General features: G+C 41.6%; 1 protein-coding gene across 1 annotated transcript in view; it reads right to left on the minus strand.

The window, feature by feature from the left end:
• Positions 1–10,492: 10,492 nt before the first annotated feature.
• Positions 10,493–21,350, minus strand: part of plppr2b (phospholipid phosphatase related 2b) — a 46,622-nt gene continuing 35,764 nt past the window's right edge. Inside the window, 6 exon segments of the mRNA XM_032500892.1 lie at positions 10,493–12,452; positions 13,365–13,495; positions 15,762–15,938; positions 17,018–17,153; positions 17,155–17,260; positions 17,721–17,841. Of these exon segments, the coding sequence (XP_032356783.1) occupies positions 12,344–12,452; positions 13,365–13,495; positions 15,762–15,938; positions 17,018–17,153; positions 17,155–17,260; positions 17,721–17,841 (780 nt within the window). The 3' untranslated portion in view covers positions 10,493–12,343.

The raw sequence follows: 21,350 nt of genomic DNA on the forward strand, positions 1-21,350 counted from the left end.
CTCTAGTGGCTGTAATTCTGCACCAAGGCTGAATTTTGGGAAAGAGGCTTCAGATATGGTATTAGGGGACCACTAAGGTCTATATAAAAGCTTCAAAAGAGCACCATGTCATAGGACCTTTAAATCATTTGTTGATGGGGGGATGGAAATAAAAGATAGTGATTAGATCCCACATGTCATAAACTTCCTGTACAGAACTGAGCACCACCAGCTGGTGACAAATGGAGGGACAACCTCAGAAATAGAGTTTAGATGAAGTGTCAAAGAAACTGAGATTTAATAAAGACAATGGTTACAAAAGCACTTAAGCAAATGTCAGTACTGAAACACCGGTAATAAGCAGCCTTGACTTGATAGGTTTGGTTTGATTAAAAGTTGAATTAGGTGAAAGAACAGACACAAAGACCTTCAATTTATTTTGAGTGTTTACTGTTAGTGTTGATGATACACAGGTGTAGTCCACCATGCAGAACACAGCTTTTTGGTTCAAAGAAATCCTAGCACAATGGGATACCCTCAGCAAGTGAATGGATGATGAACCAAAAGAACCTTTTAAAAAAAATACATTTTAATAATTGCCACACTTAAATTCAAAGTTGTCAAAGACACTGGCAGTGCCGGTTTCAAAGTAAAATGTGTGTGTGCACGGCTATTGAGCTACTCTCCTGTGGCATCTGTGACCATGACACATTTTTAGGAGTCCAGTATCCATTCATCCCCACAGAGCACAGGATGTAGCAGATCACAAATGAAAGAAGACACAGTGTAGCGAGGCTGTGCACCAGGCAGGGCTGAGTGATAATAGATGAGATGTGGAGTGCCTGCCTGGGCTCTCCACCCAGGTAAAGTGTCTCCATGCACACACTGCACTGTGTATTGTGTTTGATGATGGACCCCAGCTGGAGAGGTATTGACAACGCCTTATGAAACATGCTGGAGGATGATTACAATGAAGAATGATTATCACTTAGTCTCTCATCTGTCTCTGCACGTCCCCTCCCACTCCCTCCCCCTCGCTTCTATTTCTCGCTCCTTCTTTCTCCTCTCCCATTCAGCACGCGAGGTCAAGTGTCACTTCGTCTCCGTTGTCAAGGCTGCCAATCACCCACACAGTGAGTGCGAGGCAACTGTTGCCAAGGAAACAGCGATTCGGTTGCTAGGCACCTGGAGCTGTGCTCACAATAGTCATTTTGTTGCTTAGAAGCACACACGCATACATACAGAAATACACAAAACCAAATTTACATTTACGTCTATGTTTATGCAATGTCAGTGTAAAATTTGTTTACATCATAATTACAAACTGTGCTAATAAATAAGAGATTTGCTTGCACAGTAGTAAGAAATCATAGAATAGTACATGATAAAGAGTGTAATTTATCATGGGCACATTTGCAAACGGATGCTAATAAATTGCTGAATTTGCAATGAAATGTTGATTTTCTAATTTATATTACTGCAATAATGCTAATGCACCAAAAATGTAATTCAGGATGTTTTATTCCAACACCTTTGCTACCTGATTAATCAGCCAACCCTGACGTCTAAGAACTCGTCAGACCCACACCTCAACTTGATCAATAAAAGACATAAACATCCATCATTCCGACTAAAAATAGTTTCCCATAAAATCAATCCATCCCTTATTTCCCCACTGGCACATGGACCCAGTGAACCTAGCTGCAGTGTGTTTGCATTCATACATATGGGATCTGTCTGTATTCTTGTTTTCACAAGATCCATCAATCCCATATTTCCCCACTGGCATGTAGATCATGTGAACCCCTCATGCAGTTTAAATACATGTGTGTGCGTGTGTGCGTGCGTGCGTGCGTGCGTGTCTCCATCATGACAGCCAGTCAGCTGAGCTGAATGCTGAAATGTCAGCCACGGTTGCAAGTCTTGACATGTCCTCATGTGTTACTATTTCCTGTTTTTGCTATAGGCATCAAACTCCCCAGCTCATTTTTAGCATGAGCTGGGGAGTAAAAAATAGGAGTGCAAGAGTAGTTGGTAGTGCAGTGGGATGATGGTTTTGCACAGCTACCAATGTACCATCCCATGGCATTGCAGTCGTTAAAGTCAGAGGAGCCAATTTTGCAAACTTCAAATTTATGTATGAGGAAAGTATGAGGAAGCGTGTGAGTATGAGGAAAATGTTTTGTGCAGTGTGAAGGGCTGTGAAAGACACTCATCAACTGATAAGATTAAAGGCTCATGTGTAAGCACGACTGATTGACAAGGGTATGTAATCAAGAAGGTTTGAAATTAACATCTGAGTCTGAAGACTTTCGTGTTAAGCTCCCTGAACTAATGCCCGGGGGTTTAGCTTAGTGGCATGGTGCAAGTCCTCCCCACCAGCAGCTCTGCAGCAGAGGCTGAACCTGGCCAGCGAAACTAACTCATTTCCTCCCCAGGTGCAAAGAGTGACATGGTTGATAAATCTACGATGATAAAACCTTTTCAGTGGCTGGATTTGATTTGGCTAGTCCTGATTGTGTTCTATTTAAAAACCTCTCTGATTGAACAAAATATTCCCCATAAAAAGTCACCTCTGGGTACTTAATTAAAAACATCCCATTGTCTGTGTCACCTGCTCAGCATGGCCATACATTTATATATGTCTGCCTGGTTTCTGCCTTTGTACTGAATAGAGTTCTGCTTTTGGTCCACTGTAGATGATAAAGCTTCCACTCGACTACGCGTATTCTCAAGCAATAACATCCACATCTGTATTATCAACCCAAGAATACCCGTGGTCGAGACCGGAGCAAAGAGGCCCACCTTCTCCTCCCTCAATTTCTTTCTCCCTCCTCTCAGCTCTGCATCTCATTCTCCTTGTTTGTGTGCATCCCTTCAGCTTCTGCACTCTGAATAAGATTGCAGTTTGGACAGAGGAGGTCTGTCTATGTGGAGGTATATCTTTAAGAACAGCACCTAGAATCAGAGAGACAAAAGAGAGCATATTTATCCTTGAATGACAATGCAGTAGTATTGCTCAGGGGTTATAATACACATGTCACGCACACCTCAAGCTCACTGTTAGATTAATAATCAGGTTGTAAGCTTTAGCCACACACGCATGCATGCATGCACGCACGCACGCACACACGCACGCAAGCACGCACACAAGGCAGCCTGCTATGCATCTAGTGTACCTGAGCTGCAGCAAGTAAACAGATAAACAGCTACTCCTTTTGCTCTCGCTGGTATCAAGCAAGCATTTAGCCAAGCGCTGAGGGAGAGGGCAGACTCACCAATTATCAAATAGGTGTCAGTGTGTGTTACACTGCACTGAGGAGAGAGACTGATTACCAAACAGATGTTCAGCCCTCACCTCCATACCCTCCTCCTCACCTCATGTCTTCCTTCATTCCATTTTCCATTCCTTTTTTTCCATCTATCTCTGTCTCTCCTCTCTTCACTCACTTATTGTTGGAAGGCTCACTTGTATGTCCCCCATCTCCCTCCCCCTCACACTCCTTCTCTTTACTTGGTCTGTCCCATGGAGAATAAGCCTGGCTCTTCCCTATCCACACTTGCCAATTAGAGACACAGTAGTTGTCAATCAACAGCTGAGGAGGAAAAAAGGAGGTAGGGGAGACTTGGGGGTGGGGGGTGGGGGGGTTGCATCAGCACCACAGACAGCTCCCGCTGGTAAACTCAGGCTAGTTTACAAACATGACTTGACTGTCTCTCTTTTTCTTTTTTCTCACTTCCCCTCACTTTTGTCCATGACCTTTCCTCTCTAATCATGGTGATCCCTCTGTTGTCTTTCTCGCTCTCGCCCTGTGTTTGACATTTTACCCCTCTCCGCTACTTTCTCGTCCTCAGATCAGTGCGTAGCTCCATCCAGACGCGTGTATAAATCCTTCATCCTTCTGTGTATCCCTCCACCTATCAAAGCTGCACACCATGAAACCTGACACTTCTGGAAAGTTCTCATTTGCCACTGACAATGCTCTCCCTTCTCACACCTGTGGCAGTCTACATCCCTAATCCTCTGTCATTACAAAGGAACTGCCAAAAACTAGCCGGGGCCATCATGTCTAGAAGAAGATCTTGACACTCGTCTTTCTCATTACCCATACTCCTCTAGTTCTCTCTCCTCATCTATTTCTCTTTGCCTCTTGCCTCCATCCTCCATCTCAACTGTCCATGTCTGGGCTGCTGATGACAACTCAAGTGGACGTGTCTTCTGTTCTCACCGAGAGCTGTGAAGAGATGCACGTAGGTGTCAGAGATCTGGCGTAAAAATACACCCTGCTGCTGCCCTTTTCACTACACGGGACCGGACTGTGTCTGCTCGCTGTCACAGGAATGTCCCTTTCTAATTTGAAGACATGTTTCAGTGTAGTTTTTTGCAGTGTGGGGGCTAAGCTACGAGGGAATGACTCTCACATACAATGGGTGTGCCTGCAGAAGCCGTTTTGATTGCATGGCCTTTTTTTTGTCCCCTCAGTTTTACTTTTCCATTCCTATAAACTGACTCTGCATCCACGTATTTACAATGATCCCTTTATTCTCAATAATAGCTATGTAGACTGGATGTGAACTTTATTTCATGGTGAAAGACGTCTGGTGTACATTTATAAGAAAATCCATTTCCTGGGCTGACTTGATTGAATGTGAACTGGCTCCAGCTGGAGGGCCTAATGAAAGACCATCGGTCTGTGTTTGATATTGATGTCTGATGCAACAGACTTATCAATCCTTTAATGTACCTGGTTTTTCAGATGGGATGCAGAATCACAAGTGGCTGTGCCGGAGGCAAAGACAAGACAGGCTTGAGATGGAGACAGAGACTGAGCGGACGCTGCGCTGCTGCTGCTGCTGCTTGCACATTACTGCTTAATTGCTTGGAACTAAAGGCGCTGTTATGAGGATGTGTATGCTTATGCCTGCAACAGCAAATCTTTCCAGTCATTTTGGCTACACTGTGGAGTCTAATAGTCACTACCCAGACAATAAATAAATGACCCAGTGATGGCCATTGCAACAAATTCAGCCTAGAGTGCAGAATAAGAAACTACCCTCTCTGCCTTTGGCCACACTAACAAACTTAACAGAAACACTTTGGTTTTCTTAATCTTGCTGGGCCTAAACGCACAGGCTCCAGTTGGCCTACTAGCCCAGATAACCACACACAACCACACACCACTGTAACATCGCAGACAGCCAGCACCTGTCTTCTACGTGACAGGCTTGGATATTAAGCTTTCTTTGTTTGTAAATACATCCGCTCCCACTGACAAGGAGAACCCAGTTCAGAGTGACAAAGCGTGGATTGAATCTTTAACCCTTTGCAGCGCGTGTGAACGGGATTTGAACATCTTTGTTTTTCATCTAACTGACGGAGCTGTTGGTTAAACATTAAGCTGCGTGCAGGTGCAGGTGCAATTCTCGTTAAGTAATTTGGAACTTGGGAGTGATGCTGATAGGACCAACCTGTTCAGTTATTAAATCATAAAGCGTGCCAATGAGATCGGGCGTTAATGCCATTCAGTGCTAAAAAAAAAACGGCCTTTTAAAGCTTACATGCACAAGTCTTGTTTTCTTCACTTCAGGGATTTTCAACAAATATTTTTTAATATTAGGACAGTGTTAAGTAATGTGACCCCACGCAACGCCGCGATGTGTGTCCAACTCGGTTTTTTTTCATGGTAAATAGCGGGAAAAAAAATATTTAACTTACCGCTACCTCCACCTAGCTCTCCCTGAAGAAGACCCTCCATATGCCATACATTGTATCCATGCTGAAGTGTGAGAATTGTGCAGGGAAACGCCCCCCCCACCCCCCTCCCCTGCTAGTCCTTTCTCTCGTGTGCGCTTCTCCTCTTGCTTGTGGGAAATCACATAACCACTCCTTGTTTTTCCGTTTTCTCCGAGGGAGGGATGGAGCGATGGAGCCCATATATGCAGCAGCATCAGCATCCCATGCAACTCTGCTGCAACCTCTCACCTCTCCTCTTCTCCTCCTCCTCCTCCTCCTCTGATCCTCTTCTCCTCCTCTCTTTCTCTCGTGGCCATGTCCAGCCTTGGAGCCGAAGAGCATGCCCTCTAGAGCAACGGTTCCCATGCTTGGGTCCGGGGACCTCAACGAGTCCACGATGGTCGATGGAGCTCTGCCGCAGCAAAATAAAATAAAAATATAACAGTTTGGGTTTGGCATTGTGACTGCACGTGTTAGAGTGGCAGTAGGCTACAAATAGCTTTTTGTAGCTACTGAAGCTTACAGGGGTGGGAGCCTGTACCGACAAAATCGGTTTAAGGTGTTTTGTGACTTACAGGGTGTTTGTGTTTCTCACTAGAGAGTTAACTGTCCCTAGGTTGACATTATAATATAAAATATTAAAATTTGGTGAATCATATTGCATTTATGGTGCCTCCATGGTGTTGTGTGTCTCCTGCATCTTTCTATAGTATTGTTATTAATGGAGGTGGACAAACCTATGCAATCCTGTGCAATAGCCATGCAATATATAATTAAGTCTGCTGCCTTTTTAGAGGCTTATAATGTTGTCAAATATTGCTTCAACTCCATGATCATATTTGAAGTCACAGTTTGTAGGCTTTTGGTTTGTTTTGTTTACACCATCAGGGTAAGTCAGATGCTTTTGGACAAAAAGCAAAACTGCTTACAATGTAGCAATACAATATAGTATAGTGGTATTATTGTTTCTATTATTTTGTCCAAGAAGTGGACACAACAATATTAATACAATATAATAGACTTACAATAGGGGTTGTAACATAAAACACACATTCGAACACAGATTATCTACTATTAGCTTTACTTGTTTTACATATTAATATTTGATTCTTTGACTTTAATTTTTTCTTCAAATAAAAAAGGGACAGAAGTGTATCACATGCAGTAATAGAAATATGAGACAAAAGCCACCGTTCTGTCAGTCATTAGCGCTGAAATCATAATAGACTGAAATGGGACTCAGTGTGCGTGTCCTGAATGGTGTTCCCTGCAGGGTCTTAACAGAGGTTTCTACATGAGTTGAGGTGAGTGAAAGTGTGTGTGTGTGTGTGTGTGTGTGTGTGTGTGTGTGTGATGTGATGTGGGTGTTTGTGTGGTGTTGTTTTCCTACTCCCTACTCCTAATCCAGTCTCTTGGGACCTCTGCATCCGGTTGATGGTCTTCTTTAGCAGACATGCTGAACGGGTTGTGCAGTAAGGCCCTTTATAATCCTCTCCTCGTCTGGTGGCCTGTAAAGGAGCTGCCCCTCAAAACCTAAAATGTGTGTGTTGTCTGAGTGCTGAATGCTCAGTAATGATCCCACCAGCTAAATTGGCTTGTTCTTTTCTGTAAGTTATTCATTACCTTCCATTTCTTCTTCTCTCTTTTTTGGTGAAAGATGTTAGAAACAGAACAGCAGACCAACAGCAGACATGTAAATTTCATGTTTTGAGAGTCCAAGGCTAAAGTTTGGTGTCTTCAAATCCATAAAAAATCACACACACACACACACACACACACACACACACACACACACACACACAGTGTTAATGGCTTCATAATTGTCAGAGGCAGACCATTGAACATAATCAGGAGACTGCAGCAAGGCGCAGACCAATATTTGTAATTTACTATGACAGAGAGTGCATTTTTATTACCCAGGGGCTGCTGGTTTGTTTTGGGTTGTGATAAATCCACACTCATCCATATACTTTGTATTACTCTCTGTTCACATGCTTTTTTCTTTCTTTCTTTCTCTCTCCCTCTTTCACGCACGCACACAAATACACTCTGATGTAGCCCCAGACAGTGTTGGACCTCGGGTCCAGGAACATTACGCCAAACAGAAAGACACTGAGTCAAAGAGCAAAGTTCAGCTTATCACAGGAAATCACACGCGCACACACGCGCGCGCACGCACACATTTTTTTTAAACGTTATACTCCTATAATATTGCCAGACTCATGAAGGACAGTTTTTTCTTAAAAGATAGCCTATTTACTATGTGCATGTACATGTTTATGCCATAATGTACATGACAGTACATCATGTCACTCCCATTCATTTAGGTTTGGCAGCACTTAAAGTAAGTGATGTTAATGTGGGGGCAACTAAAGCGAACGCAAATCACTTCTGTCTCTAAATAATAACTTTCAAATGTTTGAGGTATCAAATAACTATGATGAGAACATTAAATTACTAAAAGTGGGAGCAGCATTTATTATTAAAAGGTTGTTTGTACAGAATGACCAAATTTAGGTAAACATTGTATGAATAACCAAAATGAGTTTCTCATTCATCTCACATGGAGTAAACCCCGGCCTGCTCGCAGCAGGGACATGACATTTTATAAAACATCTTGTTTTCCCAATGTGTAGCTTTGAGAGAGAATTACTCATGTCCAAAACACAGATTTGATAGTCACAATCCATTAAAATACACATGTCAATTATTAAATTGAGTGGTGCACTCTGATGCAGAACTTTAAAATGTCAGTGATTCACACTCTAACTGGAGTGGAAGGATGCTTGTGGTCCTTGGTAGTCAGTTTGTAGGATTGGGAATGGGGAAGCTGGCAGTCAGGATGCAGAAAACTCTGTGTGTGTGTGTGTGTGTGTGTGTGTGTGTGTGTGATTGTGTGTGTGTGTGTGTGTGTGTGTGTGTGTGTGTGTGTCAGTGTTAACAAGAGAGACAAATAGGAACAGAGAGAGAGAGAGAGAAGCAGGTGCATCACTAATGGCTTTTTAAAAAGGTTACGCGTAGAGCTCTTCTTTCTAATGGGGCTCCGGTGTGCTTGAGAAGCAATTTCCGGAAAAGATAATGTTGTCGAGAGAGTGCAGAGCAATCTCTGTTGTGTTGTGTGTGTGTGTGTGTGTGGTGTGTGTGTGTGTGTGTTATGTGTGTGTGTCAAATGAACACAAAGAGGGGGCGGGGAGATACTGGGGCAATGAGAAAGAAGGAAAAGAAGAGCGAGAGGATAGAGGATGCCTGCTGCGGGGTGCGGGACGGTGAGAGAGAGGAAGAGATGGGGAGAGAGAGAGAGAGAGAGAGAGAGAGAGAGAGAGAGAGAGAGATACGTTGCTTGTGTTTACATTTCAGAGTAATTGTGCCATTGCATTGTATTTATTAACTTGATGGCCAATGCCTAATGTGGGGCAGCGGAGGTCTTGTATGAAAAACATTTTTACAAATTTTCTTTTTTGTTTTTAGAAGATTTTTGCATTCTTAATGTGAAGTTCAATTCATAAATATCAAAACTGTGAATACTGAAAGCCTCTCTCTTGGTTTTCACCAGGTTTCCACTTTCTTCAGGTCAGCATGGTAAACACAGCCACCTGGTGTCCACAGCTCCTTACTGCAACTTTTTCAACTGAGGTGGTCCCATCTTTGTATGGAGGAGTAAATCCACTATCTATGGTAATAGTACATTTTTCAAAGCTTTTCGTCACAGAATGTACTGTACACATATATTTGTATGTCAGAAGACATTCTTATTACACATCTTAAATCCATACTTTATCTCCAAGAGTAAACTGGGTAATGGCCACTAAGGGGCAGTACTTTCACATTAGTACAGTATGTCTTAGTTCCTGATTCTCATGGGATTCATATTGGAAAACTGACACAATTAACTGCATTATTAATAAATAATATTGTTTGAACGTATCATAAAATCAATTGTATGCACATGAATTGGGACACAGCTACAATGTTTTTTCAAAGCCCTAATACTGTCAAGGATGGTGGAGAAGGTTGGACCCAAATGCAGAAATGACAGGCGAGGTAATAAGCTTGAGTCTTTAACAAAAGAGCCAAAAAACAGAATGTGTCCACAAAATAGCAGGTCAAAACAAAGAAAGATGAACAGAAACCAAGGGGAAATCAGGAAGCGGGCAGAGAAACACACAGCACGCTGACGCAGGGCAGAACATTCAAACAGGCGGGAAAACACGAAACAGGGAGTAAAACCAGACAAGACTAGACAGAAAAACAGACACATACAGATGCTCACAGGAAAACACAAGACAGGAAGTACAACTAGACAAGACAAGGGAGGAAACACAAGCTACAACATAACCAGGAAACAGAACAAATACACACTCAAAACAAAGGGTCCTGGTATTGAGCATGTCGGCTCACTGTCACACCGCCATGACTTACTGGGACATTAAATAAAACAGATGTTATTAGTGGAACCTGTGCTTTTCTTACAATGACAAATCAAAATGTCTGCTGTCAAAAAGACATCTTGCTCTTAGTTTGATTGGTGGTCAATATTAATACAAGGCAGGTGTTTGAAATCACACAATATGTCTTTTTATATTCTAACATACAGTGTTCATGGCTACTGTATTTCAATGATTTGAAGTAACTGTATCAAACAAATGGAACTTGTATAACAGCATAGACACATCCTCACTAAAGTAAGCAACAAAAAATCAAATGAAAATGAAACTTGGGCAGCGATGTGTGGTAATTGTATTTTATTTTGATAAATAAATACAAAACGGAGACATTTTGAACATGAAAAAAACATTTTTTGAACAGTTATGGTGTTCTCTACCTCTTCAGTTGTTTACAAAAAATCTGACTGAAAAGTTTCACTATAGGTATTCTCAGAGCTATAATGAGCACCTTCTGCTATAACAGGCATTGTTAGGACGCCTTGGCAGGAGTCCTTTGAAGGCCTGCATTCACACACAAGCACAAGTGTGTAATTATAGCAGCTACGACAGTTTAACTTAAGAAAACAGATTGCACAATTAGCATTATGCTGCCATACAGTGTGCTCATTATGAACATACACACAAATCACTATAAGCACGCACACGCGCACACACACACACACACACACACTTAATAAAACCGTAGCAATGTCTTTATATAACCCATTGTGTACTGTCCTACTAGAATAACCTGCCTGCAGTGTCCTTTTGAACAGAGCAGAACCAAAGCAAATTTAGCCAAACACACCAGCTGTATGCTGTCAGGATTTTACACACCACCACGCTACATTCCTGCTTTAGACCAAGCAACTGCTCATGTTCCTGCAAGACAGCTTCAGGTATAGCTTCACATTGTTCACACAATTTAAACATAATGATAATGAAGTATATACTGTGTAAAGAAACCTATATACTGTACAAAACTATACAAAACTCAGAGGTCTTACCTGTGTTGTACACACTAGTCTGTGCCATTGGTGTGCTAAAGTCAGTGTAAGGAAAGGATGGTGGACTGAAGCAGGAAATAACTGGATAGATGACATCAACAGTGGCATCAACAACTGATGCCAAACTACTCTTATAAAACATTAATGTTGGAAAGCAAAGGGAGTAAAAACATTAACATTTAGAGGTAATTTAAAGAAGAAAAAAAGAATAGGCATGAGAGTGTTGAAGGGATTGTGGGAAAAAGAAAGTGAGACATTTATGCAAACTAAGAATTCCATATGGTAATAGGCAGTGAGTGAAATGATAAGACCTTCCAAATGTTTCACAGCATGGACGTAGAACCTACCGGGATTTAGCAAAAACTCACCTGATTAGTAGATAAAAGATATTTGGAAAGTAAATACAAATGTAGTAGTTTACTTCAGGGATGGATTAAATCATGCCCTAAAACAAATGTGGCATCATAAGCACAGCTCTAGTGTGTATAAATCTCTCTTCTGTCACTTCACACAATATACAGCAAGAGATCAAAACCAAATCCCCAAAACAAATAAGATTCAACACAGTTTGCTGAACACTAAATTGGTCCATCTGTGCTTAAATGTACAAAGGTGCTTTCCTCGTTGACTGCGAACCTTCTGACTTACAGAAATAAGATCTGTACCATAATAGTAGACGGTACCTGCATTTTGATTACAGAAAGGTCTTTGTTTGTCATTTTTTTCCATTGTGTTGTCCTGAGAGTTGCAAAATGGTCTGTTGAGGACGATCCACCAGTGATAGGAATTCTCTTTGATTCCCAAACCCTTTTTAGTTTTTTTTCAATTAAGTGTTTTATCAAGTCATCACCAGCCAACAGTCTTTACAGTCACTGTCAGAAACAGGACAGGGAAAGAGGACACAGTATTGCTTCAACAACTCTGGCTTTGGCGATTCTTTCATTCGGTCTTTTACACCTGAAAGAAAAAGGAGGCCATCTTGGAGGACAAACGGGACAGAACAAGACAGAAGGACATGTATCCGTCTCCTATTGGTCCTTAGCGGATGACAGGATTCAGCCATGCTTGCAATGCGCAGATGTTGCTGCTCTGCCTCCTGTGATTGGTGGACCTTCAGACCTGCGTGGATTTGACTCGTCTGAGAGGATGTCGTCCTACGGGGTGGGCAGGGCAGGGCGGGGGGCATTCAGTGGGCAGGTCTAGACTGCGCTGGTGAGGCAACGCCGTGAGGGGAGGAGCACATCGGGAGGGGCGGGGGACGGGATTGGCTGATGGTCATGTGATCTCAGAATACGGTAGCCCTGGAGTCTAACAGGAGGGAAAAGGACAGAGAAAAGATTAAGAGAGATAGAAAGGGAGAGAACTAAAGAGCATAAATCATTTCAAAACGTGGGAAATTAAACCCTAAGAAAATAGAGCAGATACAATTTACTTGACTGAGACAGTGAGAGACACAAATGCAAAATGATGTCTAGAAATAGGGTACACACAACAGAGATATTAGACAGAAAGAAGCATAAATCCAGATACAATGCAACAACCAAGGTTATCACTGAGGACAAAATATAGTCAAAGATAGCCCCATACACATTTAAACACAAGACTGAAGGTCTAGAGCCATGCTAGTGACTTTGTGAGGCTGTTTTTCAGGCTAACATTAGTATGCTAACAGTTTATCATGTTAACATATGCATCTAAATGCAAAGTACAGGTGTGTCTGATGGGAATGGTATTAGTTTTCCAGATATTTTTCTGTACAGGCTAAAGTCCTGTTTTCCCATGGCATCAAGGAAATGCTTAGTTGTACTATTTGCCTCACTGTCCACCTTGTCCTAACTTACCTGTATCACTCAGACCTGAGGAATGTCACTAATTCTAGCTTCAGGACCCATCATTGTACCTCAATGTGTTGCCTACAGTATGGTTGGATGGCCATAATTTACTTTGCATAGGTTACAACACTGGTACATTTAAAAATATTTCATGTCGGTAGGATTATTCTTCTGGGAAACATGAATGTCTAATAGTTGTTGAGATATTTCATTTTGGACTAAAGAGGTGGACTCACTGATCGACATTTCCAAAGCCCTGTTGCTAAGACACTTTTCAGTCAAAAACAAATACATCATGGACCCTTTGCGCTGCTATAGATTATTTCAACTATATAATCAATGTTTTTCCATAATGTTTTTCCCACCCCTTACCTGGAGGACACTTAACTTTTCGAGTGGACTCTCTACGCGGGGCAAGCTGAGGAGAGGAATTCCGATCGGGGCCTCTCGACGCTGTGGGGGTGGAGGGGTCGTGATTGCTATCTGTGTTTGCTGGAAATTGTTGATCACACATGACACCTGATGGAGTGGAGAGCATAGAAAGGAGGTAAAAGAAAAAGGAGGCGGGAGATTCGCTTCACTGCACTACTATGATGAAGGATGGATTTTCTGGTGCGTGAAATGCCTGCGTGCATAGGAACAGAAACTAAAGACACTTGCTCCACATGGGAGGCATAGAAAGAAATAAAAGAAAGAGGTACAAAGACATATGGGATGACTCACAGGGAGCACTTTGATCTTTACAGGTAACACCAACACTGGACGTTTTTCCAGAAAATAGAAACATTTATTTTTTACTAAGCGAAGAGGTCCCAAGACCAAATTACACTACTTAAATGTACCATGGTAAAGATGCAGTCCAGTCCATCCACATTCATAGATGTGAAAAACTGCGTCATCTATCACACAAGCAGAAAGGCTCTTTCAAGCTTGCCTTAATCATCAGTTCATCCTCCATCCCTCCTGCACCTACAGTAGGCTAGCCTATGTCACAACACACTGCTCTCTTTCTTCCCTGATGCAATCCTTCCCTTCTCTCTTCATTACACTATCCTGTCGTACAAAGACAAAATGAAAATGCAGTAACTAGCTATTTAGCCAAATGAGTTGAGGGTAGCCTACATTGTTTTATGCCTGTTTTACCATCTAAAGAATATTATGCCACAGAAGGGAAAACAGCAAGCAAAATTAGCAGTAGCTACACACTCTGTCACAGAGCTAAAGCAAGCAAGCTAGGCTATATCAAGATCAAGTTCAAGCTAGCTGGTAAGATAGCCATAACTAGACTGTTTCCTCATTCATTCATTTATTATTTAAAAAAAAAACTACTTTAATAAATAAGCGTCATTAGTTAGTTAATCAACATATCTACATGAGCCAGAGGCTAAAATCAACCATGCGAGAAAAACCCAGCTAAACTCCTGCTAAAGCTAACTAGCTTACAGAAAAACAGTTACTGATATCCCAGGTTTTGACTCTAGTGAAATTCATGCCATTTAGTGTTGTTAAGCTACCTATAAGTCACATTTAAATGTATTACATTTTAAACAAACTTTACTTATACTTGTATAAATAATAACAGACAGACTGACATATAGCTATCACAACGTAGAGGCTTACTTAATCCCTATGAACCACGGACTGTAAATAATGAAATTAGGTAAGTAACACTTTATTTATATAGCGCTTTTAAAAACACTCAAATGCGGTTTATTTTTTAAAAATTGTTAAAGGAACAGTGTATAGGATTTAGGGGGATGACATAAAAAACAGTTGTCATGGAGGTTGAGCAGCACAGAACAGTTGAGCAGGAGGAGCATGATTCAAAAGAAGCCATAACGCGAAACCCATTGGTGACAATATAATTGCAGAAGAAAAAACAGGTTATCTCAAGGTAGCTGAGTAAAAAAAAGGGAAACGAGCAATGCATGTACTGGGGCTTGATAGGGAGTGGGTGCCATAAAGGGCTACCCTCTGATTGAGCGGTGAGTTCAGAAATCTATTCTAGGGTGCCAAGGCAGAGCCTCACATAGGTAAACCAGTGGGTTAAACCAATAGCAAAGCCTGTTAGAGGCCGGAGTACATAAAAAATAGAACTAAAATTGTTGTGTTTTTGTAGGGAGTGGGTCCTCTTGGTCCTCTTCCCACGGAGCCCGCCATGTTGTACTGCCATGTTTCTACAGTAGACCAGAACAGACAAACCCAACACTGGCTGTAGAGAGGGCATTTTGTGTTTATATGTTACCCAAAGGCTGAATGCTTGGAAAGGAAGAGGTGAGGGGAGGGTATTCAATTTGTTGTAATCTGCAACCTCACCACTAGATGCCACTCTACACAATGCTCCTTTACAATGGACCAGCAAAGTAAAAGAACAGATTATTTGTATGTGTCTTTTTCTCACTTCTGATGATAATGAAAATGCAGAGTTCAGTATTTAAGGTGTTATTTATCTTATTTTATGTCACTGATAATCTAATCTGCTTAAATGGCGTAAAGGCTAATAACATTACAACCTTTCCTATCAGAATAAAAACCTTCTTATTCAAACACAGTTTGCAAGCTAGTCTAAAACTCTTTCGAACAATTTTTTAAATCAACTTCACTGCATCTGTACTGCCCTTTGCCTTTGTAGGGCAACATCTTTTGCTCTTGTCTTTCTACCCTTGTCCATCCATCTACCACTAACTCCCCTCTCTCCATCCTTTTTTTAACCTGAAATTACACCCATCTCTTTTTACAACCCTCCTTTCCCTCCCAATACCACCCTCCCTCTTCTCCTTCTCACCAGGAAGGCAGCGATTGCCCCTCCAGTGACAAACCCAGCCAGGACATCATTCCAGTGGTTTCTGTGTTCAGTCACCCTCACCACGCCCACCAGCACGGCCAGAGACAGCAGCACCAGGCACAGGGTGGGCTTGGTCAGACGCGTCCCTTTGGTCCGGAAAACCAGGGTCACGTACATCTGAAAGACAAATTTATATTGGAAATGAATCAGTCAGCTAGCTGAGATAAATCAAACGGTGAACAGCTTGAATAAGCCACAAGAGGCTGCGCTCTGCAGTGATTTCAGAGCAGCTGAATGGTTTGATTAGGTACAAAAGAAAGAAAAAAAACAATGCCATGTTTGTTCAATGCTTCTAAAAATGACTGGAACACAACATTGCAATTAAAGAGAGAACAAAGGCTCTGTGCAGCAGTACTTTAATCATAACTAAATGTTTCTACAGATGTAATAATAGAGGCTCACATGCCCAAGTTTCATCCTGGGAAAGGAGGTCATGGTGTTCAGGTGATGACTATCACAGAAGGATATCTAATTGTTAAAGTCAGTATGCATGTACATTAAAGCAGATATGGGGGGCGGCTGTGGCTCAGTGGTAGAGCGGTTGCCTGCCAATCGGAAGGTTGGTGGTTCGATCGAAGTGTCCTTGGGCAAGACATTGAACCCCGAGTTGCCCCCGGTGCTGCGCATCGGAGTGTGAGTGTGTATGAATGTTTATCTGATGAGCAGGTGGCACCTTGTACGGCAGCCCCGGCCACAGTGTATGAATGTGTGTGAATGGTGAATGTCTCCTGTAGATGTAAAAGCGCTTTGAGCAGTTGTTAAGACTGGAAAAGCGCTATATAAATACAGCACATTTACATTTACATGTGTAATTCAGTATGTGGAAAATGTGAAATTCTGTAATGATTTTAAATGTTAAACTAAAGTGATATATGGATCAGTTCTAAGAAAAACTTTTGGGCTGGCAGGTTGTGAATTTTTATAAAATTGTTTAAAGTTATTCTTTCGAATGGCTCTTAACTGATGAGGAAAGCACTAAATGATTTACCAAAACTTTTATTCTAAGATGTTTTAATTCTGCTCTAGTAACATTTTAGCAAAGCAAAAGTATGGCTAGTGGTACACTTTACCGTATTTGTTTGACAAACACAACAGTCAGGCAGCAACATACACAACATCATCATCATATTCCACAATATAACTGGTGTGTCTAACGCCCCCCTTGCCCCGCCCCCCCCCCCCCCAAACTTCCCTACCACTGTGTAGATAGCGGAATAAAAGCTGAGACTGCGTCTTTGAGGGGAAGGATTTGCGGCGGACGCCACCAGTATGGTTTCCTGGCAGGCTCGGCGCTCTGCGATGTAGTGCAGTGGAGACTGGCAGCCCGAGCCTGTAGTTTGGCCTACAGGCAGACAGGAAGTGAGGCGTCTGGTTTCCAGTCACCACTTGACCTGCATTGGCAAAGATGGTGGTGGTGAAGAGGCCAAAGGAGTAGACACCTGTAAAAAAAAAAAAAAAAAAAGAGAAAAAACTGAGAAAGAGGAAGAAATGTGTGTATGTAAACTCAAAATAAGTGAATCAATGACACTATAAGAGTCAGAAACACAAACATAAATGGGAATTAAATGCTTGCGCTGACTGCTAACTGTGTGGGTGATAGTGATAGGCCAGACAGACATAGCCTTTTGTTTTATGCTTCAAATTTACAGTCCATCACTTCATAGTTTAGATAAATACAGGCCACAGAGATGATCAAAACAAGACCACAGAACATCAACAGAATATGACATAAAGAGAGGGGAAATTAGTCCACAGGAGGCCTAAATTAAGGACAAGGGCTCTTTCTAACCTAATGCTAGAGGACTACTGGTGTAAGTCTAAATGAGCCTTCGTCCAAGAGAACAGAGGCTCTATTGAGTCAAAGCTAAAGAACCTCTGATATTTACAACTATAACTGACCCAGAAAACGTACGATCCTTCGGAGGAGAGGGTTGAAATAACAGCAGTCAGCGGCCACTATGGTCTTCTCCTGAGCTCCCTCTGCCTTCACGAAGAAACTGGTCACTTCCCCAATCAGAATCTGGGACAGAAGGAGAGACAGAGAGAAAAAACAAATGTTTTTTTATGTCAAACATAAAGCTTAAACTGGGTGGTTTGATCAGCTTCACTGAATATTCTGTCAGTTAAATATGGTGCGCAGCAAAATTATTCATGATTCTTCCTCCCTCAGCCTTGTACCATTACGTTTTTCCTTGGCCAGCCTGCTTTATGTTTCCCTCACCATTTGGCCGATTTTATGCTGCTTTAGTAAATCCCAACATTAATACCTCCCATTTACCACATCAGTGGGAGTCTGTCGACCTCAATGTCTCATAGAACTTCTTTCTCTCCATTTCTCTTTTTTCTGTACACATTAACTGCAGCTCTATTAAAACCATGACTACACTTTGATTAATAATGTAATGCGGGTTAATACCCTCAAAAGCAAGCATTAGGGGTTTGCCAGATAACATAAATCTAACACATCTTATACTATTTTCATGAAATATTTGAAAAGTATTAACAAATGTTTTACCCCAGCCTGATCACACCTCTATAAAACCTCCATTATATTTTTACTGTTATAGCCTAAACACATTAACCCCCCCCCCCCGGCAGCCATTTGAAAAGCACTTTTAAGAGTTTAAAAATCTAGTCAAATCAGCATGACATTTATCTCTTTTGACACGGGAATGAATCAACTAAACACAGCGTAAAACACACCCTGCATACTGAACCTGTCTGATCAGGGGAGCCCTGCTGACAGGAGCATGGATAGATGTAGGTTACATGCTCATTCAATATGCATGGCCCAGAGCCAGGAGCGTGGGACGATGCCAAAATGCACCAAAGCTCACTGAACTTGGTGTGACAGATGAAGGCTGAGGTTTACGCTAGCACTGATGTTATGAACCACCAATGAGAGTTGTGGCGCTTGTGTGTCAACATAAATTATGTCTTTGGAGTATGACACGACGTGAGTGCTGCAAAGATGCAGCCCTGAAGTCATGTGTGTCTGTGAAAATGGTTCTGGTTCCTTCAGACATCATTTCACGGTTGTTTTTGCAGTGATCTGCTCAACTTCTGCATAAATCCACAGTAACACTATAACACTTACTTGTCTTATAGACAGGTGCAATCAATTATTAACTCTGACGAGAAAAACACTGCATTTTTGGTCATTTAATACACAGTGAAAACCAGAGAATTGAAATGTTCTTCAAAAACTGGAGTACAATAATAATTTGAAAATTCTCTTCTACGAGCACACACAAGTTTGACTGTGTGCCATTTTTTAATTCTGCAGGAAGGTTTGTGTGTAGGGTCAGTCATAAGTCATTAATCTTGGAGCTGGTGGAGGGTTTGGCACCTTGCTTATGGCAGAGTTTATGGATGCCAAAGACTAGAACGCTGGATTGTTTGGATTTTTAATTCCAGATTGGTCCAAATTCACATCACCCACTATCCATGATGAAAATGACTCCCACACTAAAAAACCCCACCAAGGTAACAACTAAGCCTTAAGAAAAAGCTAAATGAATTGGTATCAGGTTTGGATGTATGCTAATGTTTTACAGTAAATGCAGTGTTCATTCTTTACAATTTGTAGGGTTTAGAATTGCATGTTGGCTTGATGCTAAATTGGTATACACTGTTAATCTCTTACATATTTAGCTGACAGTCTTGTTCAGCCCCCAAATGCACAAAAATACAACAGTATATGATTAGATCCATCATATTGTTTAGAACCTGAATTGCACACCGGTCCAACACATAGGCTTGGTCATCATTCATTTTTTCAGTCATTTCTTTAGACAATCTTTTATTTTTATTTTTATTTTTTTAACTTCTAATGGGCAGGGACTGTGTTCCATACATTCCCTCCTGCAATGTCTCCTGCAGAGAGTGAGATGATGCCCTGATCAGTCCTACAGCGCAAGCTTCCTGCTATGCAACAGAAATAGACTTACACGATGGCCTTATATACACTCTACAGCAGGTACTGTGAACAAATGGTCCTACTAGTCCAGTGAGTATTAAATGTAAAATTCAGTGGGCTGCCTGAACCTGTGGAGCCCTTTGATGACTCGGTCTGTGCTTATAAAGTACAGTCACAATTATTTACATTGAAAAAGCAACACAACAAAGGTCTTGGTTTGCACAGGCCTCAGATTTTTAGAGAGGCTGTTTCAGAGCTTTGAGCTGCAGGAAACGAAATAAGTCTTACCTCAATTCTTTGAACTGGATTTATGTGGTATACAATTAAATCAGAGCATCTTTTCCCTGTGCCAGAACATATGTAGTGAGGTGATTATATACTCAGAGAACAAGACACCATGAAGAACATATCATTGGAATATTTCTACAATAGAAAACATTGTGTGACCAACTTTAACTTTAAAGATTGACATGTTCTCTCATCTTGGCTCATGTTAAGACTCTGGTAGTCTACATCCTTGATGTTACACTTCTGGGATTGCTCCGGTGCCGCAGGAAATTCATCCAGATGCATGTATTTTCCGTTTCATTGCACTTTCTTTGTGTTGAAATTTTAAATTTGGTGGATTAATGAGAACTACTGTTGACTGGTCCTCAGATCTCTGGATGGCAATCTGAGTCTTCTCTCGCACGACTACTTTGCAGCGGCTCTGACAATTCTGATTTGTTTAAAGAAATTCCATTAAACTGGAGCACGTTTTTATCCCATCCCCGAATGCTATGTGAAGTAGCTAGACCCTCCTTAAGCACGTTTTGGAGGAGGGTCTGGCAAAACCAAACTAAAACTCTGGCAACAGTGTTCTGAAGAAACTGTTATTGTCCTGATGTATTTCTGGTGCTTTTGTGAGGTGAGTATGGGGGAGAATAAGAGGAAGAAAAGATGTGGAGGAGACAGCAGCCACAGATGATAGTCAGCTCGCAGCCAAAAGGGCAGAAGGCGCACCAGACTTTCAAAGGATTTTTGTTGGCAATTAATCACCGTTAAACTGGAATGAGAGATTAAAGAACAGAGGCTGATTGCAAGATAATTCTAACTAAGACTCATTCTAAACTTCCCAAATTGGTTTCAACAGCTGTCTATGTGGCGGCGTGGTTAAAACAAGTCTAAGTGGTGTGCAATACAACAGGAAGATGCACACAATAGAAAAGTTTTTAGAGTTATAACTAGCATATCCTCAAAAAGGAAGCCATCTCTGCAGGGCAGCAGGATGTGTGACCAAAACAACTGCTGCAGCAACAGACCTAATTAACACCCACGACGTGTACTAAATAGCTGCAGCACATATATATCCCTACCCAATGGGCAAAACATAAATGCAGTGATGTTGAAAACAGTGACAAAGAAAGCGAGTGAATATAAATATGTGTATTTGTCAACGCCTGGAGACAAGTTTTTTTAATGTTACTTAAACAAACCCAGGCAGGACTGCTTCCCCCCCGATTTCTGTGAAACATTAACTCTTTTAAAATGTTTGCCAATTGCCCTATGTCAAGACGTTGCTTTTTACTAGATTGTCAGGTTGCACAGTGACAATGAAAGGTTTTCAAGAA

The sequence above is a fragment of the Etheostoma spectabile genome, chromosome 2 (genome assembly GCF_008692095.1).
Source record: "Etheostoma spectabile isolate EspeVRDwgs_2016 chromosome 2, UIUC_Espe_1.0, whole genome shotgun sequence".
NCBI classification, from domain to species: Eukaryota; Metazoa; Chordata; class Actinopteri; order Perciformes; family Percidae; genus Etheostoma; species Etheostoma spectabile.